The 27,500-nt window shown below is 46.1% G+C and overlaps 4 protein-coding genes across 7 annotated transcripts in view; 2 read left to right on the top strand and 2 right to left on the bottom strand.

The window, feature by feature from the left end:
• Positions 1-3,238, bottom strand: part of rfx1b (regulatory factor X, 1b (influences HLA class II expression)) — a 12,779-nt gene extending 9,541 nt beyond the window's left edge. For both annotated transcript variants that reach the window (XM_035534929.2, XM_035534930.2), the window contains exons 1-2: positions 3,089-3,238; positions 109-470 (exon numbers count right to left, since the gene is read on the bottom strand). In XM_035534929.2, the coding sequence (XP_035390822.1) occupies positions 109-451 (343 nt within the window). In that variant the 5' untranslated portion in view covers positions 452-470; positions 3,089-3,238. The remainder of the gene's footprint in view (positions 1-108; positions 471-3,088) is intronic.
• Positions 3,239-3,378: 140 nt separating this feature from the next.
• On the top strand, positions 3,379-6,279 carry rln3b (relaxin 3b). Of its 2 annotated transcripts, none has more exons than XM_081700931.1 (2): positions 3,379-5,382; positions 5,621-6,279. In XM_081700931.1, the coding sequence occupies exons 1-2, from the start codon at positions 5,202-5,204 to the stop codon at positions 5,911-5,913; spliced, it is 474 nt and encodes a 157-aa protein (XP_081557057.1). In that variant the 5' UTR covers positions 3,379-5,201; the 3' UTR covers positions 5,914-6,279. The 2 variants fall into 2 exon arrangements, with proteins under 2 accessions (XP_081557057.1, XP_026887611.3); XM_027031810.3 differs by having other exon boundaries at positions 3,379-5,373; positions 5,621-6,276.
• A 557-nt stretch (positions 6,280-6,836) lies between these two features.
• Positions 6,837-18,801, top strand: tnpo2b (transportin 2b). The gene is made up of 25 exons (XM_027031816.3): positions 6,837-7,035; positions 8,120-8,219; positions 8,391-8,466; positions 8,650-8,799; positions 9,024-9,130; positions 9,244-9,377; positions 9,559-9,640; positions 10,022-10,144; positions 10,312-10,430; positions 10,961-11,021; positions 11,140-11,311; positions 11,656-11,808; positions 12,051-12,276; positions 12,434-12,605; positions 13,310-13,396; positions 14,693-14,800; positions 14,889-15,047; positions 15,307-15,394; positions 15,684-15,782; positions 15,923-16,018; positions 16,288-16,363; positions 16,513-16,612; positions 16,681-16,755; positions 17,035-17,187; positions 17,326-18,801. The coding sequence occupies exons 2-24, from the start codon at positions 8,121-8,123 to the stop codon at positions 17,140-17,142; spliced, it is 2,670 nt and encodes an 889-aa protein (XP_026887617.2). The 5' UTR covers positions 6,837-7,035; position 8,120; the 3' UTR covers positions 17,143-17,187; positions 17,326-18,801.
• A 39-nt stretch (positions 18,802-18,840) lies between these two features.
• nthl1 (nth-like DNA glycosylase 1) overlaps positions 18,841-27,500 on the bottom strand; it is a 23,178-nt gene continuing 14,518 nt past the window's right edge. For both annotated transcript variants that reach the window (XM_081701175.1, XM_035534600.2), the window contains 3 exons: positions 23,130-23,283; positions 22,828-23,048; positions 18,841-22,105 (listed from right to left, as the gene is read on the bottom strand). In XM_081701175.1, the coding sequence (XP_081557301.1) occupies positions 21,893-22,105; positions 22,828-23,048; positions 23,130-23,283 (588 nt within the window). In that variant the 3' untranslated portion in view covers positions 18,841-21,892. The remainder of the gene's footprint in view (positions 22,106-22,827; positions 23,049-23,129; positions 23,284-27,500) is intronic.

Genomic DNA, 27,500 nt, shown 5'->3' with positions numbered 1-27,500 from the left:
GTTTAGGACCACTGCCAGTATGACGAAGCGCTCAACTGAAGAATATAGTGGAGCATCACAGTGTCACTGTGGCACGATAAGAACCAGTGTGTGTTCGACGTATCTCACCTGTAACCGTGACAACTATGTACTGTGGCGTGTTCTGGCCATTGCTGGTCTGCGAGGCGGAGCTCTGAATCTCAGAGACAACATACTGTGCAGACGACATGGTCACCTGTGGAGGTGTGGCCAAAACAGCCTTCTTCTGACTCACCGGAGGCGTTGCCTGTCTAGCACTAGAGGCTGGGCCTGTCTGGGAGGAGGAGGAGCTAGAAGAACTCTGGATTTCAGGAATGAACTGGGGGGTGTCACTGGGTGGGACTTTCTGCTGGCCCGGTTTTGCGGCAGGAGTTATGCTGCCCCCTTGAGGCTGGGAGGGTTGCAGCTCCTCTGCATAGCCTGAAGTCGCCATGACGACTAATGCTGAGCTCCTGCACAAAACAACAACAACAGGGTTTTAACCCATGAAGAACAGCAGCAGTACAGTGTGACATGAAGAACAAAGAACTGGGTCTCTTTATCAGTGTGAGTGGACAGTCACACCACACCCCCGATCTGGGATTCTTGTATTTTTAAAAAATATTTAAATGAATAGAATAATAATGTATAATAGTATTACTGTGTTGACAGTGAATGTCCAGCAAACAACGTTACAGTTCTAATCTGATTGGTACTGATACTTAGTATGAGCTTGACAAAGAATGATTTTTTTCTTAATTTTCTCCAGCATTGCAATTTTTCCACTCAAGACAGCATGGCCACATGAACAGGTCTTGAGGAGAACAAAAGACCAACCAGTTCTTACTATTAAAAGACCCAGGGAACAGATCACAAATACTAATATGATAATAAACCTGAGTGTCAGACAGTCAAATATACAACACTGCTCAAACACCAAACCACAAAACAAATGAACTGGCCCCTCAGTTCTGTGCTCAGAAAAGGAGAACTGGAACCATAGAGTCATAGCTATACAAACCAACCAGTGAGGATACTGACGCAGATCAGGCTGGTGATGAGGCACCAGAGAAGCGTCCTTCACGGACCCTGGAGTAAGGGTAGGTTTTTAGACACAAACAGCTAGCTCCGTGAACCGTGAGGAACTGCAGAGTACCTCTGAGTTTTCCCTCAGTTAATGTCAGTGTATCCTAACTTAATGCCCGTTTTAACCGAGTTCATTCATGATTCATGCGTCAATGGGAATGTCCTAATTTATGTGAGCCGAGCTATAAAATCTAATTTACGTTTTCATAGAATCAAAGTTTGAAAGCCCAGCTGCACGTGCACCTATCCCAAAGACACACATTTTACTGGGAGCTGCACTGGAAATGGATTTCACTCGCTAGTCCGTCTGGCCTGGAAGAGCAGGATTAACTGAACATAATAACGTAATTAGTACAAAACATAATTAGTACAGAAACATAGATTTCTGTGGGGCAGACTGCCTGGTCGCATGTGAGGTCTAACCTAAGTGGCTTTAGGTAAGGGGGCGGAGCTCAGAGGTTTGCCCCACCCTGTGCTAACAGGAAGGCTGATAGAAAAAAAAGTCATGAACAGGAAACACTGCACTAATTCAGGTCATACTTTTACTTACTCAAGAAACATCGAAGCACGCATGTTTATTTGGGTCTGATCGCAGATAGGTACAGAATGCAAGGCTTTGTGTGTGTGTGTGCACATGTGTGTGGTGGTAGAACAGGAAGTATGTCTGGTGTCTTGCAGAAACACATGGAAAGTTATTTCCTGTTTAACAGCCACAGTAGGACTTCAATAGGGTATGTGAACAATACAATAACCTTAACACAGTGTGGATGTGTGTATGAAGGGCGAGTGTAAAAAAGATAAGAGGAAACTTCACATTAAAACTGACAATAATGAAACAAGGCCATATAATCGGTAAGAATAATAACATTGGCACCATATACATACCTGACCAGTCAGCCTAATTAAAAACATGCTCAGTGTTTTATTTACAATCTCACCAATTTCACCAATACTCAACACCAATACTCAAGATGAACAGACATAAAACCAGACACAAACAGAAGTTTTTAAGCTGTTCATTTTAAAAGTTAGTAAATGAACCGTGATTCTTGGCCGGATTTGTCATGTGCTGTGATAAAGCTGTCCACGCCAGGGTACGTAACGCCAGCAGCCCTGCTTTGTCGTAGGTTACAGTGGTGTTACGCTACCATATCGATACGTCCTCCGAAACTGGCTGAACTGGTTTTCAAAGGCGCCCCTACAATGAACAGGGCGCACAGCGGCAGCGCGTACATGCCCGGGCTTGCGACGGTATCCTGGAAACTGAACGGAGTCTAAGATTATCTGCAATTGTTTTGGAGAAGCAGCTAAAACATAGCTGGACACAGATCCGTTTAGGACTTACTGTTAAAGGCAGCAATGATTACGCTGAATAGGTAAAGAATCACGGTTTTAACTTTTCGCTGCCACGCCCACCCACGGAGGCCCCGCCCCTCCACTCCCTTACTGACAGCCCCGTGAGCGCTGGGCTGGCGACCTTAGAGCCTTCGACGACTTTTGCCCACGTTTGCGAAAACTTTTGAAGGCTTTTCAAGTACGTTTCCGATCGCTTGAACTACCAAGTGTCCGGATTTCACACTTCTGTGCGCGAATAAAACTCTTCTGAAGAAAGTACAAAATGATTGCGACACGGAGGATTTCTATGGCAGAAGTCGCCATTTGACATGCGATCCTGAAACATGTGATCTCTTCCCCTTTAAGTAATCGAGCCAGTTGAACTCTGCTTTGACAGGGCGGTTAGCCTACCAAAAAAGCCAACAAGTAAAAGTACAACACTCTCCTGTTACAACACCCGCCATTTTGTGCCACTATCACATATTTGCCATCGTCATAACAACCGTGTGCGTTTGGAAAGACAGCTAGCTCTCCGCCGTGGAGAGGATCGCGTTACCTCCGCCTAGCTCCTGCGTTAAAGCGCTGCACTGGAAGAAATTGCGACACAGATACTCAATAGTTTGTTTTCAAAAGCACGACGGTCTGCATAAAATAAAACTGTAATTTTCACCTTTTGGTTCTTGTTGGGTTTTCTTAGTTTGGAGCTGAGTTTTTTTCTTAATGGATCAGATTGTTGTTGTTGATTCCCGTTGCTTGGTTCTTGTCGCCAGGACTACCGTGACTATGGCGCTTCGTCCTCACCGGGGCAACTGTTGCTACCCACCCGTCGGGCTCCCGCCCTCGTCTTAAAAATGATTGGTGCGACTTGGGCCAGGAGGGCAGGTTTGTCTTCCCATCATTGGATAATGTAAGTGTCGGTTATTGCCCTGTGGTCTCATTCGTGACGGGCGCTTGTCTATCATCTTTGGTCATTACGCAAGAGAAATGCAGCCCTTGTTCTCCCAACAACTGGTAACATTTAATTAATCGAACGTGTTCTTCTATATGTTCTTCTAAAATACACGTGTTTATATTGCATAAATTGGTAAATAATATCTAAAGAGTTTTGTAGAAAAAAAAGAACAGCCTATACACTTTTAGTGCAAGTAGTTTAAACTTTATGCAAGCACGAACGCATGAATATGGATGAACTTGCTGGAAGACGACGGTATTTCAATTTACTGATATGGTCGTATGTCATTTTCAATTACACTCATGAATCTTCCAGTATTCATTGCGCAGTACATCAGTACGATAACGGTGAAAATTTATCTCCCAGTCCGCGTTATGATGCCGTACCAGTGCCTCCCTGAATGTCGAATTACTACATCAGTTTCCAAAAGCTTTGTTGTTTCACACATTAGAAGCTCTGGGGGGAAACTGATAAGAAGGTATAGCTGCTTCATTGAGGCATGACACAAACACACACAAACACACACAAACACACACACACACACACACACACACACACACACACACACACACACACACACACACACACACTTCATCCCATTTCCCATTTTGTGTTATTTTCTTATCTTTGTGCTGAAATGTCAGAGCCGGTCAACTAACCCAGATAGAAATATTGCATCCGTGATATCCACTGTCATGTATACTCTTCTTGTAGTCTTTTTGTGTAAATGATGAATCCACCTTTTATTTGCCAGACTGCAGGCTACTACATGTAAGTTATAGCTTCTTTTTTTTTAATGAGCACACCTGGTTACTTTGAAGTTTTAGTCGACGCTGGTTCTGCTCAATGGCACTGCCATCAGAACTGGGAGCAGCTAGATATGAGGTGCACTGCTACAACTCTACAACTATAAACAATGAGTTTAAGTCAAGAAGTTAGTCGGTTTTCATTATTTTGATTTTAACAGTAATTTGTGTGTTCTGTTTGCTATTGTTAGAGAGTTGGTTCACTGGTCTGGTGGTCACGGCCTTCTGCCTGTGTGCAGTGAGAATGTACCCTTGATCACACGAACCCTCACACAGGAACAGTGTGACAGAGACAGTGACCTCTGTAAAGAGACGTCAGCGACAGTCACCCCCTGAAGGGCAGGGCATTGTAAAGGAGACCATCACCTCTGAAGGAGAGGAATGCTTGCCACCTGGAATATCTGGGTTCACAGCTTTTGCTACACTGACACTGGAAAACCTCAATGAAAAAGCTTAATATTTGATCTGATATGGTAGCAGTAATGGTGCCTTTATTTAAAGTAGTCGCACTGAGCATCCAGCATCACTGTTAGAATTGACACTTGCGTTATATTGGTAAAGGAAGTCTGCGTGCGTGTATGAGCATGTGTTTCTTAGTTTGTGCGCCCACGTGTGCGTGTGGTGTCCGAAAGGTCATGAACAATGAGATTAGGCTGTTCCCCATGCCACAGCCAGGAACGCAGTGCTCAGGTTAATTACACCAGGTCAGGGACAGCTCTTTTGTCCAGCTAAAGGTCTCCTAGGCTATCTGTCCCTGCCATCGGACCAACACTGGGGACGAATAGGTCATGGGAGTGTGCCGGGGGAATATAAAAGGAACCCTGGGAAGCTGGGAAACACGGGAGCATCGCTAATCCAAGAGGAAAGCAGAAGAAAACAAAAACAAACCGAATTAGTAGGGACATGCCCACACCTTCCATTCCTCTTCACCTGTGCCGTCTGATTGGAGAATATTCTTGAACATTTTCCACACTTCGCTGATCTTACACGTTCAGCTCACCTTTGGTTAGCATCTCTGCACCGTCATGTATAAGGAGGCAATGCTGAGCCTTGGCCTGCTGGTGGCGCTGGCGAGTGGTGCACAGGCCAGTGAGGGCCACCCGATCTATGGCGTCAAGCTCTGCGGGAGGGAGTTCATCCGTGCCATCATCTTCACCTGCGGAGGATCGCGCTGGAGGAGGTCTGTGGGTGTGGCAGGTAAGGCAGGTGTGTGTGAAAGTAAGTGGTATTCAATTTTGGTTTAGATGGCTAATCTACAGTGAGTTTCCAAATGTGTTGCAGCTCAAAGAACGAGTGCCAGTGCAAACTCTCTCTCTCTCTCAAAGTTGTTGGACCAAACACATTCTTTTTTTTCCATACTTGGCAATGACTGAGGTTTTTCCTTTTATTTATTTATTTATTTATTTTATAAATTATAATGCTTAAAACCCATCTGTCTTCACAGGGGATCTGGCCGGTGATATCCTCTTTACTCCTGATGACGAGGTCTCCGACGTCTGGGTCTCCAACCCTGTCTTTGGGCTTTCCTACAACGATCGCACCAACGCAGCTCCCCTCTGGGCCAGCGAGGCCATGGAGAGCCCCGCGTTCAGCCGGCCGGCACGCTCGCTCATCTCGGACGAGGTGCTAGAGGCCCTGCGCACGTTGGACCGCAAGGGCCGGGACGTGGTGGTGGGCTTGTCTAACGCCTGCTGCAAGTGGGGCTGTAGCAAGACTGAGATCAGCTCCCTCTGCTGAGGAAGAGGGAGACCAGCTCCCTCTGCCGAGGAAGAGGGGGGGGGCTTTGTCGTCTGCATGTTTGGTGTGGGTAAGGCAGTTTGGGACTGCTCTGAATGTGCTGTGTGGTGTATGTAGTTACACACCTCTTAATAAGGATGTGTTTTTCTTTTGTGTTATCATGCACCATCCTGGTTGTGTCTGATTGAAGTAAAGTCTCCGTTTTTGCAATACACTGGGTTGTCACGTGACTTGAATACCCTGTCTTTGAAAATAACTTTTAATTTCAACGCTAATATGACAGCTGAATGCCGGACTGTATGCTAGTGAAAGTCACAGATATGTTTGAGTTTTAGAAGGGTTGCAATAGGATGCATAGTCTGACGCCGACTGTCAGTCTAAAACGTCGGTTTATGATTCAGAAAGCGCAACATACATATTTTGTTGGCTTTCTGGAGCAGAACCTTTTATATACAGGTTCACTGTAAACATTCTGTTTAAACATAGTCAAGCCCTCTAGCCAATGCAGTGAAATATCGCACTAATCATAGTTACCGAAAAAGAACAGCCGAGTAACTCCACCTCCACCCCGAGATGACTAATTTGTAATCCCGCCATCACGCGTCCTGTTATTATACGCTTGTCTCCATCTGCTGGAGAAGACCGCGAACTTCAGTCTTCCCGCTTTATTCCGCATCCACTCAACGTGAGAGTCACACATGGTGTGAGTTTCAGTACATTACGGTATATCTTTAGTTACGTGGGTATATTGTTCTGGAAAATCCATTCGCGTCTAAAAAATCCTCACGGCCACTTTTTTTTTTCATTCAGACGCTCGTCGGTGATTGGCCACGCAGACGCTAGCGCGTCGCGTACGGAAGCCGAGCGGGCTCACGGAAGCGATTACGACGTGTGCCATGCACTCCAGTCGCAGTAGTAAAAAAAAAAAAAAAAAAAAAAAGAGAGAGAGAGACGAGGCGCCGGTGACCGAATAACAACCTCGCAGATTAAAGGAGACTTGAAACGAGCACAAAGGGACCCCGAATTTTAAAGACACTGAATCGGAATCGTAACCGATACCTGCTGATAGGACGAAGCGATCCGCGAACAGAAGAAAGATAATTAGCGCATTGGAGACACCAGGTAAACGCGCTTTGGCGGTACTTTCAACGTCTAGCTAGCGCGTTAGCCGTGGCTAGCTCGCTAGAGGTGGGGAGCAAAGGCGCTGGCACTCAAAACGTGTGAATGTTTCTTCTGTGTCCGTGTCGTTCATGTTTCTAGTTATGTCATTAACTCGGCGTCGGACCGTTTTTTTGGCACATTGCGGCCCCGTAAACCTCACGTCTAGCTCAACCTAAGCAGGTATCCGCCAGCCAGCGTGCAGCAGGCCCGTCCGGGCCCTCCGGCACCCACGGCCAGGGGACACTCGCGTCCTGATTTAAATCACCCGCCCGAATAAACCTGGTGTTACAGCACGCAAACAGCGGTCGGGTCAGGCATGTCCCTGAGCAGACCACCACCCCATAAACTCGACATTTGTGTGGCTCGGTGCTGCGATATGCGGACTGGAGCTAACCGGCTAACGCCACTCTGCTGGCTTTAGCTCAGCTAGGCTAACGCAGCCGGCTGAGGCGGAGAAAAACCCTTAACTGGGTCAGATATTACCGTCCGCGAACGTTTTGCGTTGAATTCATCAGACGTTTAGTTGATCCTCCAGAGCTAGAAAAGGTTCGGCTTGCTTCATTTAGCTATAAATCGCGTGCAGATGAACGGCAGGTTTTGTAGTTAGTTAGCCAGATTAGCTACGCGGGGTTATAACTCAGACAATCGTAGCCAACTGGGTGAATTTATGGCCACAACCTCCTTGCCAAGAAGTAGCCTAACGATTCCACCCGCTTTCACAGTCTTTTCTTGCTCAGATAACCGACTCTGGTTTTTGCTTTGAGTGTGTTTTCGACTACGCCGTCGCCCAGTTCGGCTGTAGCACCAGTATCTAACTGCATCTTAGTTCGTGTGCCTGTGGCATCGCAGTCTTGCTAATTTCGGGTAGAGTATCCGTCTAGCGCACTCATTCGTCCTTTGTCTGTTTCCCTGTGTCTGGTTGTGTGTGTGTGTTTTTGTTTGTTTGTTTGTTTGTTTGTTTTTTTGGTGGGCGCGTGCGTGTCCTCGTCTCCGTTGCGTGGTGCGCGCGGTGCCGTTTGCCGTTGTCCGCCGGGCGTGAGCGCAGGATGGAGTGGCAGCCCGACGAGCAGAGTCTTCAGCAGGTGCTGCTGCTGTTGAAGGATTCGCAGTCTCCGGACACGGCCACGCAAAGAGCCGTGCAAGAGGTATCCTTGGAGGACACGCGTGAAAAGACGCACGTTTATACATGTTCACGGAGTTGTTTGTTTGTTCTGCATTACGGCCATCTGCTCTGCATCATATCTGGTCTCTGTGTTACTTCTGTTGGCTGTATTTGTTTAGTTTGTGGTAGTAATGTCCTTAGCAGATCCATCTAGAAACTGGAGCAACTCAATCAGTATCCTGACTTCAACAATTACCTGATCTTTGTTCTCACAAGTCTCAAGTCTGAAGGCAAGTCTTCATTTAGACTCTGATGTTACAAGAAGACGACCCATTGCAATTCGATGTTAGATATATTGATCCCCCAACCCAATTCTGCTTCTCTCTTCCTTCTTTCCTGTCTCTCTCTCTCTTTCTCTCTTCTCTTTTGTGCTTCCCATTTGCTTTTCTCTTCATCCCCCCCACCCTCTCTAGATGAGCCCACCCGCTCTCTCAGTGGTCTGATTTTGAAGAACAACGTGAAGGCCCACTATCAGAACTTCCCACCAGCCGTGGCCGACTTCATCAAGCAGGAGTGTCTGAACAACATTGGGGACCCCTCACCCCTTATCCGTGCCACCATTGGTGAGAGGGGAGGGGCTTTGCTGAGGGGATGAAGGAGGCTGAGGATGGTGGGGGTGTAGGGCAGTGTGAGGGGGTGAGGTTCTGACTTAGGGGCTGAAATCAAGAGGCTGGAATTCAGTCTTGGCATTATGTCATACTTTCTCATAGCTCATGTAGGGAGGTGTGTGTGTGTGTGTGTGTGTGTGTGTGTGTGTGTGTGTGTGTGTGTGTGTGTGCGCGTGCAGGTATTCTGATCACCACTATAGCATCTAAAGGGGAGTTACAGACATGGCCTGAGCTACTACCTCAGCTCTGCAACCTGCTGAACTCTGAGGACTACAACACCTGTGAGGTAACGCTCTGTTTGGTTTTACTAATACTTTATTTATCTCCAGTCTGGAGTGTGGATGATTGAGTGTGAAATTAGTGATGAATTGATGGAGGTGTGTGTGTGTGTGTTTGTAGGGGTCATTTGGCGCTTTGCAGAAGATCTGCGAGGACTCGTCAGAACTGTTGGACAGCGACGCCCTCAATCGACCCCTCAACATCATGATCCCCAAGTTCCTGCAGTTCTTTAAGCACTGCAGCCCCAAGATCAGGTCGGCCTCTCTCGCGCGTGCTCTCTCTCTCTCTCGTGTTTATCTCTTTCCTTTTCTCTACCCTCTTGCAGTCGGTTTCTCAACAGTGTTGTGTGAACGTGGTGTTGATGCTCTTTTTAGTAGAAACAAATAAACAAACCTTAGTGTGAATGTTTCTATCCCTCTGTGTCCTCTTGCACAGGTCTCATGCTATAGCATGTGTCAATCAGTTCATCATAGGTCGTGCTCAGGCTCTCATGGACAACATTGACACCTTCATAGAGGTAACATCCCCTTTACACCACCTTTTAACTACACCACCTACCTACCTACACCACCCTGCACTGCTGGAAGTATGTGGTAGCTCCATGGCTGCCAGTTAGCCTGTTGGTGCTAATGTGGCTAACCACCCCGCTGCCGGTTAGCCAGCTGATGCTAATGTGGCTAACCACCCTGCTGCCAGTAACCTGCCAATGCTAATGTGGCTAACCACCCTGCTGCCAGTAGCCTGCCAATGCTAATGTGGCTAACCACCCTGCTGCCAGTTTTCTGCCAATGCTAATGTGGCTAATGCATGCGTTGTTAGCTTTAGTATTGTTTAGATGAAGCATTTTCAGGGAAAATGAGAAAAAGGAATGTAAAAGGGAAATGTCTCTGTCTCTCAGGCTTTGTTTGCTTTGGCGGGCGATGAAGACTCTGAGGTGAGGAAGAACGTGTGCAGGGCGCTGGTGATGCTCCTGGAGGTCCGCATAGACCGCCTCATTCCACACATGCACAGCATTATCCAGGTGAGAAACACACACACACACAGCTATTTAGTTTGTATATTGTTTATTTTCTTGTGCATTGTCCTTTGGTACCTTGAACTGTGTTGGAAGTAAAGTTCCTCTTTGAGTGTTTAGTTAGACGGGCGTGTCCAGGTGACGCTGTTGTCTGTGTGTCTCCTCACCCTCAGTACATGCTGCAGCGCACGCAGGACCTGGATGAGAATGTGGCTCTGGAAGCGTGCGAGTTCTGGCTCACGCTGGCGGAGCAGCCCATCTGTAAAGAAGCTCTGTCAGGACACCTGGTCCAGTGAGTACCTCCTCCTTCCTGCTGCATGGTGGTACGGTCCATTCCGAATAAACGGAACTTCTAAGTTGTATGTCATTAGTCTGTATGCCTGTATTAGGGCTGTGTGATATGACCAAAATCTCATATTGAAATGACCCATCATATAGCATGTTTTTAGAAGAATTCTAAATCAATGGTTTATAAAATAAACAAGCTATTATTTTTATACTCATATATATAAACAAAAGGTACTTACACAGGTGTTGATTTTATTTTTTATCCATTTATTTACAATCTTTGTGCAAATCAAGCATATAAGAAAACAAAGTATTAATATATAAAAAGGTAAAAAGAAAACACCAAGTATAATTCTAAATAAATATAAGCCTAAAATGTGAGTACAGTAAAAAAAACAAAACAAAACCCCAAAGCCTCTTTAACAAAAGAACTGAACTGTAGCAGCATGAAACGCTTGTGTGTGTGTGTGTGTGTGTGTGTGTGTGTGTGTGTGTGTGTGTGCGTGCATGCATGCGTGCGTGTTCTCCTGCTAGGCTTATACCCATCCTGGTGAATGGGATGAAGTATTCTGAGATTGACATCATTCTGCTGAAGGTGGGTGGGGCTCTCTCGTCTCTTTCTTTTGTCCTCCGTCTCTCTCTCTCTCTCTCTCTCTCTCTCTCTCTCCCTTTTCATTTCACTTTCTCCTCCTTTGCTTTTGACCGTCCTGCAGGGCGACGTGGAGGAGGACGACAACGTCCCGGACAGCGAGCAGGACATTAAGCCGCGCTTCCACAAGTCCCGCACCGTCACCCTGCAGCACGAGGGTGGCCAGGGCGAGGAAGGCGAGGACATGGACGAGGACGAGGACGACGACGACGACGCGCTGTCCGACTGGAACCTGCGTGAGTTTCCAGACCAGTGGACTGGAGCTCGTACGTCGTGCAGGGAAGGGGAAGATGGAGGACTAAACGCGTCTTTATTTAGATCAGGCTTCTGTAGAGCAGGTCTCATGGTGCTTCACAGAAACGCTTACAAATACTCTACAAGACAAGAAGACACAGTCCACACAGGAAATATTAAAGAGCACCTTGACATAAAATGCACGTAAAATAAGAGCTATTAAAAGCAAGAGAATTGTGTGTGTGTGTGTGTGTGTGTGTGTGTGTGTGTGTGTGTGTGTGTGTGTGTGTGTGTGTGTGTGTGTGTGTGTGTGTGTGTGTGTGTGTGTGTGTGTGTGTGTGTGTAGGGAAGTGCTCTGCGGCGGCGCTGGACGTCCTGGCTAACGTGTTCCGTGACGACCTGCTGCCCCACCTGCTTCCTCTGCTGAAGGGGCTTCTGTTCCACCCCGACTGGGTCATCAAGGAGTCGGGCATCCTGGTGCTGGGGGCTATTGCTGAGGGTGTGTGTGTGTTATAATAACACGGTTATAATTCAGTTAGAATAAGTTGCTTGAATTGTGTGTGTTATAATAACACAGTTATAATTCAGTTATAATAAGTTGCTTGAATTGTGTGTTATAATAACACAGTTATAAATCAGTTATAATAAGTTGCTTATATTTAGTCCATCAGTGTGTTAGTTAGTTATAGTGGAACTTTCTCTTCACTCACACACTCTATTGTCCCTCCCTCCCTCTCTCAGGCTGCATGCAGGGCATGGTGCCTTACCTGCCGGAGCTGGTTCCCCACCTCATCCAGTGTCTGTGTGACAAGAAAGCCCTGGTGCGCTCCATCGCCTGCTGGACGCTGAGCCGCTACGCCCACTGGGTGGTGAGCCAGCCGCCGGACGCCCACCTCAAACCCCTTATGACGGAGTTGCTCAAACGCATCCTGGACGGCAACAAGAGGGTACAGGAGGCCGCCTGCAGGTGTGTGTGTGTTTAAACAGTTGATGTACCTGAGCTAGTCAATGACTAGATTTACCATTTAATACGTTTGTTAGTCATAACCGTGCACAAGGACATCTGAAGGAGAACCGGCCAAAGCGGCTAGCTCACGTGTGTGTGTTGTGCGTTCCGCTGCCAGTGCGTTCGCCACTCTGGAGGAGGAGGCGTGTACCGAGCTTGTTCCTTACCTCAGCTTCATCCTGGACACGCTGGTGTTCGCCTTCGGAAAGTACCAGCACAAGAACCTGCTCATCCTCTACGACGCCATCGGCACGCTGGCCGACTCCGTGGGCCACCATCTCAACCAACCGGTAACGGTCCCAGCTCCCACCGCGCTCGTGAAGTGTTTGCCTTTTCAGTGCTGATGTCACAAAGGGTATGCGAACAAATAGCCTTGTAGGTGTGGGTGTGTGTGTGTAGTCGCCTTAGGGCTAACGTCGCCTCAGGAATTCACCTGTAGAATTTACATTTGTGGCATTTAGCTTACGGGTTTTATCCAAGGCCATTTACAATTCTGCCTGAACACAACTCGAGCGAGTTAGTTAACGCCCGGTCTTGCTCAGTGGCTTTACAGTGGTGGGGCTTGAACTGGCAACCTTCTGATTACTAGTGGAGTGCCTTCAACCACTGAGCCACCCGTATTGCAAGGCATGTCATAAAGGGTGAGTGGCTGGGTGGAAGACTTCCTGTGCGAAGGTGTGTGTAGATTCACCATGTATGGCAACCAGGGTGTGTGCTAAAACTAGGGTGTAAATATATTTATTAACGTAACATCTTAATGACCCCGTTGACCTTCTGAACAGAGCGGGGGTATTGAGATGGTGGTGTTTCTGTTCGTTCTTGATGTCTGTCTCGTTGAGTTTTGTCAGGAACGCTCAGGCCTGGCCAAGGCCATGGTGCAGCTGTCCTGCCATTCAGTGCTCCCTCCTGGACGCTGCTTTACTGAGAGTTTACTGCAATGACTGGAGTATATATATTTTTTTCTTGATTTCTTCCTGCGTTCTCCGTGTTGTAGGAATACATCCAGAAGCTGATGCCCCCCCTGATCCAGAAATGGAACGAGCTGAAGGATGAGGACAAAGACCTGTTCCCCCTGCTGGAGGTGAGGTGGTCTGGCCCGCCGTGTTGCTGGATGTGAACAGTCGTGTTCATCCAGTTTAGTTGAATTGTTTGTTTAATATGTCTACAACATATGACCCCTGATGTGTGTTTTTGGTTTATTGTGGCTGAACATATTGCACAATAATTCTTTTATTTATTTATTATTTTATATATATATATATATATATATATATATATATATATATATATATATATATATATATATATATATGCAAGTCTCAATTAGACATTAAAAAAAAAAAGCTTTTCACTCTACAATGCACATACCATTTCAAATCTAAAGAGAGATCATTTAACAAAATGTCACTTTGGTTCTACCAGTTAAACGCACAGGCACACTTTTCCCAAACCATTACGAAAGCACTTCCTCCTAAAGTGCAGTTCTCACTTTGGCCTATTGGGGTGAGTGCAGCACAGGTCAGGTACTGCTGGGACTAGCCACTAATCTTCCTGTGGGTGCGGTTTAGCTACTGCATCTACATAGTGCACAGTTGCAGAATTCATTTCCCGTTTAAAAAAAAAATAAAAATTTTCCACTCTCCCTCTTCTGGGTGGGGTTCTCTTCCTGAGCTCTGGGAGATTGCGGGTCCTGGGTCGTATCTTGGCTGTTCCCAGGACTGCACTCTTCTGGACTGAGAGCTCTGATGTTGTTCCTGGGATCTGTTGGTGCCGCTCTCCCGGTTTGGGGGTCACAGCCCCCAGTGCTCCGATCACCATGGGAACCGCTGTTGCCTTCACCCTCCACATCTTTTCTAGCTCTTCTGTCAGCACTTGGTGTTCCTGGTCCCGGTACTGCTATCGCTTTGGATCGCCACATCTGTCACTACGGTCCTCACATATGTGTACAACACCGATGGTCAGAGGTCACTGTTGCGTAAACGGTCCTGCATGGTGTGTTGAAAGCAGTTCTTGGGTTTAGCGTCTCTATGGAGACGGGAGGGCGGCGGCCGGGAAGGGGAAGTGTGTGGAGCTGAAGCATCAGATCAAAGAGCCCAGGGTTCATTTCCTCTCTGCTCTGAGGAACGTGTGTGTGTGTGCGTGTGTGTGCGTGTGTGTGCGTGTGTGTGCGCGTGTGCGTGTGTGTGCGCGTGTGCGTGTGTGTGCGCGTGTGCGTGTGTGTGCGCGTGTGCGTGTGCGTGCGCGAGTGCGTGTGCGTGAGTGCGTGTGTGCGTGTGTGAGTGTGTGTGTGTGTGTGTGCGTGCGTGCATGAGTGATTGCTGTATGTCTTGTGATGGAAGGGCTTATGAATGTTCTCTCCCGGTTTCCCTGTTTCTAGTGTTTGTCATCTGTTGCCACGGCTCTGCAGAGTGGCTTCTTGCCCTACTGTGAGCCAGTGTATCAACGCTGCGTCACACTGGTGCAGAAAACCCTCGCTCAGGCCATGGTAAGGACACACACGCGCACGCACGTGCACACAAGTAACTAGAATGCTTTACAGTGATTAATGTGTATGTGTGTGCGCGCGAGTGTAGATGTACAGCCAGCAGCCAGACCAGTACGAGGCCCCTGACAAGGACTTCATGATCGTGGCGCTGGATCTGCTCAGTGGGCTGGCTGAGGGTCTGGGGGTTCACGTGGACCAACTGGTGGCACGCAGCAACATCATGACACTCCTCTTCCAGTGCATGCAGGTAACTGAGGGAGCTCTAACCAGCTGTGTGTGTGTATGTACGGTGTCCTAGTTGGAGCTCTGCCTGTGGTCATCTTGGTTTGTGTGACATGGTATTCAGGTCTGTCCTCATCCCCCTCTACACATGAACAATAAACTCTCACCACCTATAGTATTCACTGGATAGGGCGTAACAAAGCTGCTGTTAACGCTGTGTATATTTGACTTATGACTTAATTGCCATAACCGTAAATACATTTGTAAGTTGTGTGTGTTTACAGGACACGATGCCAGAGGTGAGACAGAGCTCCTTTGCTCTGCTGGGAGACCTGACCAAGGCCTGTTTCCCGCACGTCAAACCCTGCATTGGTAAGAACAAAACACGTATCCTCCTTCTGCTCACAAGCAGGGTGTACTCTCATAAGAACTGGACATAAGTGCTCGTTTGAAATATTTAATGCACATACCTATAAGTATGTTTTTTAAGGTGCATGGTCATTTTTGCATTGATGCTTCGTTATGAAACAGCTGTTATACTGACACCTAGTGGCCGGGGTGTACTAAATATGTCATGTATTTTTGGATGCTGGTCAATCCCTTCCTTAAACGTGTGTGTGTGTGTGTGTGTGTGTGTGTGTGTGTGTGTGTGTGTGTGTAGCGGAGTTTATGCCAATCTTGGGGACGAACCTCAATCCTGAGTTTATCTCTGTGTGTAACAATGCAACGTGGGCCATCGGAGAGATCTGCATGCAGATGGGTGAGAGGACCCCTCTGCCGACTCTGAATTAACAGGACCCCTCTGCTGCCAGCGTTTTTCCTATTTTCAGTGTTTGTGGAGTGCGTGAAGCCTATAAATATTCACCCTTCTATCGTCCTTTTGTTCTGTCTCTCTCTCAGGAGTGGAGATGCAGCCCTATGTGGCTCTGGTTCTTCCTCACCTGGTGGAGATCATTAATAGACCAAACACTCCCAAAACCCTGCTGGAGAACACTGGTACTCAACCTTTCACCTTTCACCTTGCCCCTGCTGTGGCTGAAATCTCTTCTGAGCTCTGTTTCCTAACACGGCCAGTTTTTATTTTCACTTGCTTTGTGCGACTGCGAAGCAGCTTAAGGAGGGAGTGGTAAATATTGTGTGACTGCAAACATGGCTTGTTTTTGTGTGTGGATAAAGTTTTCGCTAATAGTTGAAAGGTCACTGGTTCATATGAGGTCATGAACCCATTCTTTCTTTTTTCCCCCTCCTCCTTTTTTGATCCCCAGCTATCACGATTGGTCGGCTGGGCTACGTGTGTCCACAGGAAGTGGCTCCTATGCTGCAGCAGTTTATCCGGCCCTGGTCCGTTTCCTTGGAAACCTTTTGCTGCATCAGCTTGATTGACATGCCATGGATACCAAGAACCTGCGCTTCTGCCATTAGATATATAATGGTGTGTGTGTGTGTGTGTGTGTGTGTGTGTGTGTGTGTGTGTGTGTGTGTGTGTGCAGGTGCACATCGTTACGCAACATCCGAGATAACGAGGAGAAAGACTCTGCCTTCAGAGGCATCTGTGTGATGATTGGTGTAAATCCTGGAGGTGTGGTCCAGGTATGTAAAACCAGTGTTCCTCCCTCCCTCCCTCTCGTTCAGTCCTTCATTCTGTCGTTCCTTCTCAGGACTTCATCTTCTTCTGTGATGCGGTGGCCTCCTGGGTCAACCCTAAAGATGACCTGAGAGACATGTTCTACAAGGTCAGATGGGTTACTGACACGGGCACATGCACTTGTTGCTTTTTGTTTATAGTTTTGTATTACTGTAGTTTGGTTCTTAGATTTGAATATTTAACATTGGCACTACAAATGCAAGCTTTCTCAATTTTATTTAATTGTTATTCAAAAGCCATAACTACTGATTTATTATTGCATTTAATAAAACCAAAAGTTACACCACACAACTTCTTGAAGTAGCTCACATATGCTTGTAGGCACTTTTCTAAGGGATGATTGCGTTTTCTGTGCGCACACGTGTAGATCCTACACGGTTTCAAAGACCAGGTAGGGGAGGAGAATTGGCAGCAGTTCTCAGAGCAGTTCCCGCCCATCCTAAAGGACCGCCTCTCTGCATGCTATGGGGTGTAGCCCCGCCCCTCCCTCCGCCCACACTGCACGCCCATGCGCTGTCAGGTGAGTTACGACGACGACCTCTAACGTGTCACGAGGTGAATGGTGAGCTTGCCAACCTGTACTGGAAAGCTCTCCACATGACTGTCAGATCTGTTCCTGTAGGTGTAAAAATGTCCTACATCTTTCTTTTCTCCCCAGTTGAATCTTTTAGGAGGGTTACCGGGGGGAAACTCATCCATCTGTGTATTGCACTGCCCTGATCGTGGGGGAGAGGGACACGATTGGCCGCTCCGCCTGACGGACAGACCCCACGCCCTGTGTGTGTCCATGAGGGTGGGAGGGAGGGAGGGAGGGGGGGAGGGGACTCCTCTAGTTAACTGTGGAATGCACCCAATCATGGGAAAATAAACCTAAAAAAAAGACTTTTTTTTAGGATGACTGAAAGCTAAAGAGAGGGATAGTGAAGTTACAGAGAAAGCGGGAGGGAGGTAGATGTTGTAAATGAGGTTCCAGACGGAACACCTGACATTACTAAGATACGTTAGGGAGTGGCACTAGACAGCAATGTGTAAACATCTTTTTAAAGTTAAGTCCATCCCAGGCATCAGAAACAAACGCTCGCGCACATGCTCGCAATAACTATGAACAGACTGCAGATGGCGCTGTTCTAGCGATAGCATAATCAGACCTAAAACACTGAGACTATAGAAATGACTAGTGGGGGGTTTTTTTTTTGTTTGTTTGTTTTTTAATAAAGTTAATCAAAACACAACGAACATGAGAACAACGGCGAGGATGAGAACGAGTTGACGCCCAGTCCTCCGTTCTTTGCAGTTTTCTCTTCAGACGGGGTTTAGTACTGGACAGTTCCCAAGCTTCACGGCGCTTCGTCTCTGGCGCGACCACTTTCTTGTGTGCGTGACTCGTTTTTCTGTCCTGTGGTGCGCTGTAGCTAGTCAGATTCCTCCAGGGCTCGCTCAGTGGCTCATGGAGCACACTGCAGATTGAACATCTAGTCCAAACACTTAACAGCCGTTAGAATGAAATGCAGACAATATAGCATACTGATCATGACATGACTGTGTGTGCGCGCGACTGTGGTTGTGTGTGTGTGTGTGTGTGTGTAAGTGTGTTCTGGTTTTTTTTGTTTGTTTGTTTTTTTTTCTGCAATCTTGTCATCTTTGTTATTTTTGTGCACTGTGTGTGCGCGCGCTCAGTGTGTTGTTACTAAGTTAAATGTTTTAAGGTACATTACACTTGACTCCTGGACCCCTATTGACCTGTAAACTGTGACCAACGTGTATGTGTGAGCACGCTTATGAGTATTTGTGAATGCGTGTGTGCGCGCGTGTGTGTGTGTGTGTGTGTGTGTGTGTGTGTGTGTGTGTGTTTAATATGGATAATGATTTCTGCCATGTTGATATTTGGTATGTAGTGCATTAATCCTCTCCTGCAACACACCATGGTTCTTTCAAATTGTTTTACAACATTACTTTTTTATTGTTTTGCTGCTACTGCTATTGTCCCCCTCACACATTCATGACAGAAAAAAAGACAATTTAAATCTGATTTTCATCGTGCACTTCCTCCCCATTTTTGTTTTTTACTTTTATTTATTTCGTTTTTTGTATAAGGATTTAATGATCAATTTACCAATTAAATACAACTGCTGGACTTACCGTTTGTCATGGTTGTGTCTCAGAAGACGTGACGACGTGTTCTGTTGGGGACTGTAACATTTGAATGAATGAATGAATGAAGGAAGGAAGGAATGAGAGAGACAAAACGGAAGGGAGAAGCCAGGTTGGCCGCACGGACATCGCCATCTGTACGAGATCCTTAATTAAAGACGTCAGCTTTCAAAAAAACAACTTTTCCTAGACAGAAAAAATTAAACGGTTAAATTAAATAAATGGTTTTCTACCAAGCCTCTGTAATTATTTAAAGGTTTTTTGATCACAAAATAATTGCTTTTATTTTACTGCTATTTTGAATAATGGCTACATTTTCCTGTCTTTAAACTGAAGGGTTTGTTGAAGCCGTGACAACCTTTCTCAGCAGTGCCAGGGACGGTCTGGCCACTGCTTTCAGATGTGAATGGCGAAGAGGAATGAAAGATGTTTTAAAGTGCTTTATGTTTTCAATAAATCACATTTCATCATTCCAGTAGGAGGCTTGGTTTAACGGAGCGTGCGGTAAAGCCCGGTTAGGATGCGGTTCTGGGGTCCGGTTCCCTAAAGCAGACGTTAAGACCATCTTCGATGACGGAGTGTGACAATTTAGTGTTCACTTTATCGTTTAGAAAGGAGCTTTGTTTTACGATGCTTTCGGGAACGCCGTTTACCGCTCACGCCGGTAAAGTGACGTTTTTGTGTTTTGGCTGCACTATAGCATTTCCCCGCACACGAACACAAAACGTGTTTCCACCATGGTACTTTTTTTGCTTTTAACATGCTGCACTCTTCCAGAGGACATGGCAATAAAAAAAAAAGACAAAGTCAAGCAGATAGACATGAAACTAAAACACCTACTGCAGTAAACCGTATGACAACGGGTTCCACCATTCAGGAACCGCACGACAACCTCAACAGCGTTTTTATTCACACCCCCACCAAGGTTTTCAGAATCTGGAGAGCAGAGGCCTGGGTGTGTGGGTGTATGTGCGATCACAGAGAGACTCACTGAGAAGCAGTGTGTGGTCCCGCGTAATGTCGGGTCTTGTGGCAATGCGGCTAGGGTAGAGAAAACAAAAGGGAGGTGGAGGAGGGGTTAAGAGGAGAAGGTTCAAGAGTAAGAGCAGGGGTGTGTGTGTGTTTCTAACAGTGCGGTGGGTGTAGGGAAAGCAAACATTGAACATTTAATTTTATAAATGTACACGTGTGCTCCCGTCATGCAGATTTTCCCCTGCAGCTGTTTGAAAATGATTCGCCCCACGTGATCTTTTTTCTATATCTGATTTTTTTTTTCTTTTGAGTGGCACGATACAGAACGGAAACATGAACTTGACACGGCTTGAAACTACTGGTAGTTTCATGATCGATATGCAAACGGTCGCTCCTTAGTTGCCACTTGCCCTCCCTCCGGGTGTGCTACGAGTTCTCTGTGCTTCGCAAAACGCTGAAACAAATACAGGAAGAGTTTCGTATACAGTCCTTTGTCATTTAACTTACTTTTTCGTATGCAATCAAAATAAACGAATTAGCCTGTGTTTTCACCCGACAAAGGGGTTACTTGTTACCTACCAACTGAGGGTTACTGAAAGTTACTGAAAGAAAAGAGGAACGCTAAGTAAACTCCATCAAAATCAAACACATGAGAGATGCCGCGTCAGACACACGGGCGTCCCCACTTCATGCAAACCAGTTCCCTCTAGCGGCGGAAAGGGGAACTGTGGCTGCATGTGTGAAGAAACCATGCAGTTGCACTTTGCGACGTGCCGACGGACCCGCTACCGTCGCTCCGCGCGCGGAACAGAAGGCACGCGTCGCGCTGCAAAAGCTTCCCGGTGTTTGCGTTTATTCAGAAGACGCGCGAAACAGGGACACAGTGAAAAACACCCGACAGCCTATTAACAGCACTAGCGTTGTAGAGGCTTCAACAATTCCAGTTAAAAATGAGAACATTTCTAATTTCCACAGAAAAACGGTATACTGACGTTTTATATTATTGTACGATTCGTAATTGATTTGTAGCCTACTGAATGTGTTTGCTTTAGGTCTTTCTAAGCTACAAGTTTCATTTAGAAATAAGAATATCGCTGTTTCATAGTTAGTGTTGCAAACCTGAGATTCATATAAAAACTTTGAAATCTTTGATTTTTGTTTCATCATTCCGTTTAGCTGGTGAAATACACTGAAGCACATGTTGAGCACACTGCGACATTACAATAAAGGTAAATGGCAGATAAATTAGATATTTCATACAAGCAGCATATTAAACAGCATATTAAGTCAGTTATGTCTACATACTTAAAATATTTTGAATATGCATAAAATTAGAATAATGTCATACAGGAAATGGTCCTATAAAGTGCTTTGTGTTTGTGGATATCACATTACTAGTCTTTGCATTATGTGTGGTATTGTCCTGACAATAAGCCACACCACTTCTGTAATAAAGGCTGAATTTAAACATCACAATGACATGAGCAAATCATTTTTGTTTATCTGATGTGGATTGTTGACTGTATTGTGTAAGAATGCAATTAATATATTAAAATGGACTAAACTGTCTGTCTAAGGAACAATGGGAGTATTTGGTCGTAGGACTCTTACTGAAGAAGGAATAAATATTCTTTATTCCAAAGGCATTTCTCCTGAGCAGGAAAGGGAATTGTGTCCTCCCGAGTTACAGGACACTCAAAATTATCCTCTCTGTTTAATTTTATATAAACACACAAAGAAACTCTTTTCCTCATTCTGCATAGTTCATGTATTGTGAACCAGCCCATGTGGGAGCCCATGGACCATTTCGGAAATAGGACCACCTTGGAAAAAGCATCATAACATTCTCTCTCTCTCTTTCTATTCAGAGAAAAATGAATCAACCACTGCTTGTTCTTTCATTCATACAGCCCCTGGGTCCTCTTGCATGTATCCTACATGCAATATATCCTACATATATCCTACATATCCTACATATCCTACATATATCCTACATATCCTACATATCCATTCCTCAGTATTTGACAGAAGTGCCGGGTTCATGGAATGTGTGTACGTTGGTTTCTGTTAACTTTCAGAATTGGTCTTGTGCTCTGAGCTCTTCAGAAGTTACTGAAGATCTCGTGCTTCTTGCTCCAGTCCATAGGGGGTGCTCTCTTGTTCCCCCTCTTTGCCCTGGCCTTTTGCCTGGCCTCGGCTGCCGTCGGGCTGAGGTACAGACCGTACTCCCACGCTGGGTCTGCGACTCGCTGTGCTTTTACCTCATCCCTGCCAGCGGGGGCACTGTGGCGCTTGTTGTAGCCCGAACTGAACATCTGCCAAGGGGACACATCAGATGCATTGACGAAGCTGCAGCGTCTCCTACTAAGGCACACAGTGTCATTTATGGGAAGAAGCACACTTGCGCCGCAGTGCAGCCCGAGTGCAGCCCGAGTGCAACGGCTCCCCCTTATGGAGGAAAAGCCATCTTAAACACACGAGTGCGAGCTCATTGGCCTCACTGCTAGTTGGGAGTCTTAAGCATGATGTGGCAGGCATCCAAAAGTCTGAGACAGAATAAACTGAGATATGAATCTTTGTAATATTCCAAACACATTTCTACCAATTACAGATCTCAAGTTGGGTTGTGTTTGTTGATCCATTACTCATCAGAGTCTTCCTAAACGTTCAAGAAGTCATGAAGCCACTCCATCATTTCTGCTCCTTCCCTTCTCCACTCTGCATCCTCAATTTATGCCTCACCTACTCTGTACAGACTGTCAGTTACTGTGTACTTAGTTTATGCCATGTCCCTGTTCAGCTACTTTGGTTCATGTGGCCAGTATGCTGGTCAAACATTAGCTGAAGGGGGCAAGAGGCTTTTACACACAGCCACAGAAAGAAGGTCAGCAAGCAAGAAATGTGGAGCATGACTGCATGATGTTCCAACGGGTTTATTACAGAAACACACACACACACAGACACACACACAGACACACACACAGACACACACACAGACACACACACAGACCTTATTGCAAGTGTTGGTGATGCTTACCTCCATGCTCATCTCTGATAAGATGGAATTAGAGAAGGAGCTTCTACGGCTCTGGTGCTTCAGAGAGCCGTTTGTGATTGGTCGATCTGTCAGTGTGACGTTTAAGGTTGGCAGGGAGACTGGGGAAGGATCAGGCATTGGTGAGGGAGACGCAGAACTGTCTTGCAGAACTGGATAGTTAGAGACTGAATTCTCCATAAGTGGTCCATCCACACAGTCCTCTGTAAGAGAATTGAGAAAATAGTAAAAACCAAAAACTCTGAAATTCGTTAGAAGTAGTATCTGTATCTTCTGCACTGTACCTGTAAGATGCGCAGCAGTGGGCATGATGCCGAGTCTCTTGAAGAGTGCATCCGTTTCCGGGTCGACCACCAGCAGCTGCGTCTGGTTTCCCCCTCCCCTTATGATCGCCACCACCTGCGAGTGTCGCATGCCCTCGATGCTTCGGCTGTTCACCTGCAACGCCGGACATGCAGGCGTCAGATGGAGAACTGCAGTTACAACCCTCTGACCACCAGGCGGCCGTCAAGGCCTTGGCACTGGGAACGTCCGCATCAGCTTCCACTTCCTTTATTATTACAGACAAACCGGGATCTCTTTTCATTCACACACTCGGAACTACGTAGTAGTGAACTGTGAAGCAACCTGCTCAGTTTATACTTGTATTTAAACACATTGCATTTCTACATGCATTTAACAAATTCAGTCTTAATTTCTAATAACATAAAATTCAGTAAACCTTCTAAAATCTACCAAAGGAAGAATACTGTGTGCTTAAACATTTAAACAAAAGGAGTGACATCACGGCAGCTGTTGAGGGTGGAGCTGTTGTCGTTTCGCGAAAGGGCCGTTACAAGAAAGGTAATCTACTAGTTTTAAAAGACAGAACAGCTCTGGCATCACTCCACAGTTACGGGCCTCCATTCAGTCCACTGGTAATCACGACATTTCAGCAGAAACCTTTCTGATCTTTCACAGAATATTACTGCTGCTGCCATTTCTGTCTTCTCCCTAAAATCCCCAAGGAAAGCAATCCTGGAAGTCCTATTGTATATGCTTGTTCCTGCCCAACAGTAATGATATCCCAGTTTCTGGATGACATTATTCAACCAATTGTTCTGTCCTTACCCACACATGTTAAAGACTCCTCTCACTTCCTACAAGTCCTTGAGTGCCTGAAAGAACCAACACTACCCTGCCACTTGCTTTCTTGCATTGGAGTGCTTTAAAACATTTTCTTGTTGCAAGACCTGAGACGAGCTCCAGGTACAATGGTAGCCTAGTGGAGAGAACTTTGGACTGTCAGAAGGTTGTGGGTTTGAGTCCTGGTTCTGCCATGCTGCCACTGCTGAGCCCTCGAGCAAGACCCTGAACCCTCTCAGCTCCAGCAGGGGCCGAATGATGGCTGAGCCTGGGTTCCAACCCCACTTCCCAATAAATTAGAGGAGTTAGTAACGGGACCGTTCTACGCTAACCTCTTTGTTATTCAATGCTAACCTCTTTGTTGGACTCGGTGAGAAACAGTTCTGAACAATAGACCATACCTATACTCTTAGTGTTTGAGATGTAGTGATGACATTTCTGGCATGTTTGTAGAGCTCCAGCTATTGTTTTCTTTCTTCTCTGCTAAGACTCTGCTAAGTGCTTTTGCAGTGAGAATGAAAACTTTATTCAGAAAATGATGGAAATGTGTGCATTTTCAAAACTGTGGAGTGGTAGATGATGCCTTTGCTCATGTTGTACCTGTTCAGAGAGTGGACGCACTGACCTATAAACAATCTGCTGTTAAGGCTACAAGAATTCCATTGGTGCTGATATTTTACAACAGTTTTAAAAACTTCAGAAACCTTCAGACTGATGCAGAGACTGCATCCCTTTTTAAGGATCCTCCACTAATCTCCTACAGATGAGGTAAAAACATCAAAGACATGCTCGTCAAGAGAGAGATAACTGACCAGTCAGATAACTGTGGAACTGTAGCCTGCAACCGCTCTAGATGTGCCACATGTACATTTATTAACACAGCCACTAAAATAACTGGTACAAAAGGATCAATTGTCATACATCACTGCAGGAGTTGTCTACTGTATTACTTGTAAGAGATGTAAACGGCTTTTTATCAGAGAAACCAAGAGAAGGTCGCTGATCGGAATGAAGGATTTGTCATTTCCAGTGGCGAGGCATTTTAATACTTATGGACACTGCATTAATGACATATGTTTGCATCACCATTTGTTGCTATGGTAGAACTGAAATTGGGAAACTCAAAGAAAATAACTCATCTACACTTTTGGAACTTTAGAAACGCATGGAATGAATGTTATGATTTATACATTTATTTTTTCATATATAAATTCATACTACTGATTCAGACGCACTTTGCTTGCACAGCTGACCTCTATGCAAAACATCCCGTTTCTGTGAAAACTCTGTGTGTATACACTCCAGGGTGTTTGTGTTCTTTCAAGCTTGGGTTGTCTTCCAGAGGTCTGGGAAGAGGGTCCTGCATAGTGTCTTAGCTGTTCCCAGGACATCACTCCTCTGGACCGAGATCTCAGATATTGTTCCTGGGATCTGTTGGAGCCATTCTCCAAGTTTGTAGTAATTGGAGCTTGTGCTGTTCCCTACACCTTCCACATCTTTTCTAACTCTCTCAGTCCTTGGTATTTCTTGAGCTTTTCGTGTTTCTTGTTCCTGATGCTGCTATCGCTCGGGATTGCTACATCCGTCACTACGGCTCTCTTCTGCTGTTTATCCATCACTACTATGTCTGGTTGGTTAGCCATAACCATTTTGGTCTGTCTGTATCTCCAAGTCCCACTGTATCTTAGTCTATCATTCTGCACCACCTTCGGGGGTGTATCCTACTTTGACATTGAAACTTCCAGCACGTATTTAGCAGAGATGTTTCTGTACACTGTGCCAGCCACTTGGATATGGCGTTCCATATACACTCTGCCTGCTAACATCTTGCTGTTATGTGCTGGATTGTCTTGGGGGCATCTTTGCACGGCCTGCATCTGGGGTCCCGCCTGGTGTAGTAGATCCCAGCCTCTACTGATCTTGTATTCAGAGCTTGTTCTTGTGCTACCACGCTCCATGCTGTCTTTCAATTCAGCCTTTTCCATCCATGGGTTGGATTTCTCCATATTCGCCACTTCCGCAGTCTGCCGGTGGTATATTTTCCTCCCATCATGGTTTCTGTTCCTCCTCAGGTTTCTGCAGTCTGAGGTACTCACCAAGCACTTCATCACTTGGGGCCATCATCCTGGTGTACTCCAGGATCTTGGTTGTTTGGGAGTTTCCTTGTCTTGATGTCAGTGGCTTCTCTTTGTTGTATTGCAAAGTACGTTTAGCTGCCCTCTGTTCTAGCTTCCTTGTAACCATCCGACCACACTTATCCAGCGCAAATGGTAGCTCCATTCTGCAGCCGGTTTCCATAGCCACTCTTGGCGATGATCTCACTGAGGGGGTTCAGGACCGGGCATCTAGGCCTCTAGGGTCGTCTTCCACAGCCCCTTCTTGATGAAGTCCTGTTGATGTTATACAGCTTCAAGCATTGCAGGATCCATGTGTGGGGCATCGATTCACAAGCTTTTCTTGTAGTCACTCCACGCCACTTCACACCTTTCTGCATTTCTGTGGGATGACTTCTCTCTGTGTTGCCCTTATCTTGGCCTCCAACCTCCTCCTCGATGATCATCTTGTGAAGTACCGTGTGTACATCACTGCTGCTGTGGCGTATATCCGCTGGCTGGTCTCAGCGATGGTCACAGTTGTGATCGTCTGTAGTGCTGCATCCAGCAGCCTTTCAGGTTATTCACTTGATTGTGGTAGTCTGCTGTGGTTTGCTAGCATTGGGTCTTGGTTCCTAATTTGGGGTGTAGGGATGATGGTAGTGTGCGTTGGTTTGTTTTGTTGGATTATCATCTGGTTGGTTAAGGTAGGCTCTGAGTTTACTTACTTTTGTCTTAGACACTGAAATTCAAGGCTTGTTGTCTAAATCTAGTTGTTAGTTGCTTGGTAGCGGTAATTACTCACTACAGGTGTAGTTTCGCCCTGACCTTAGGTGTGAATTGAGGGGCGGGCTCAGCACTTATTGAACTGAGTTAAATTAGGACGACTCCTAATCAACATCTGGAGGAGTTTTGGTAGTGTTCTCAATCAGTTCGTCTACATCTCACCTACAGGACTTCACAAACTTTTGTCAAAGGTTAAAATTGGCCAAAGTTAGATTTACATGGTGGATCTAACAAGGTTGTTGTCTGGATACATGTGTGTGTGTGAGATTCAGGGCACTTCAGATAACCTCATATCCTGATTCAAAGTAAATTCTCATATTATCTCAATCCTTTATCTCATACATCCACAAATCAAGCATCTGAAATGTGCTTCGCAATTCCTGTCCACATATCCCACAGATCTCCTCGACACAGTCATAGACGTCTCAATCTCAGCAACCTCACTGACTCACAACGCTTCACACCATCACAGATCGTGGTGGCAGGAGGGCTCTGGAACTGCCAGTCTGCTGTCCAGAAGGCTGACTTCATCTCAGCATTAGCATCCCTCCACTTCCTACACTTCCTGGCTCTGACAGAAACATGGATCACCCATGAGAACCCGGCGACTCCGGCTGCCCTGTCCTCTGCCTTTTCATTTACCCATTCTCC

This window comes from Electrophorus electricus, chromosome 18 (genome assembly GCF_041902795.1).
Source record: "Electrophorus electricus isolate QZ-2024a chromosome 18, ASM4190279v1, whole genome shotgun sequence".
NCBI classification, from domain to species: domain Eukaryota; kingdom Metazoa; phylum Chordata; class Actinopteri; order Gymnotiformes; family Gymnotidae; genus Electrophorus; species Electrophorus electricus.
Note: the sequence above shows the minus strand (reverse complement) of the source record. Positions and strands in the feature narration are given on the sequence as shown.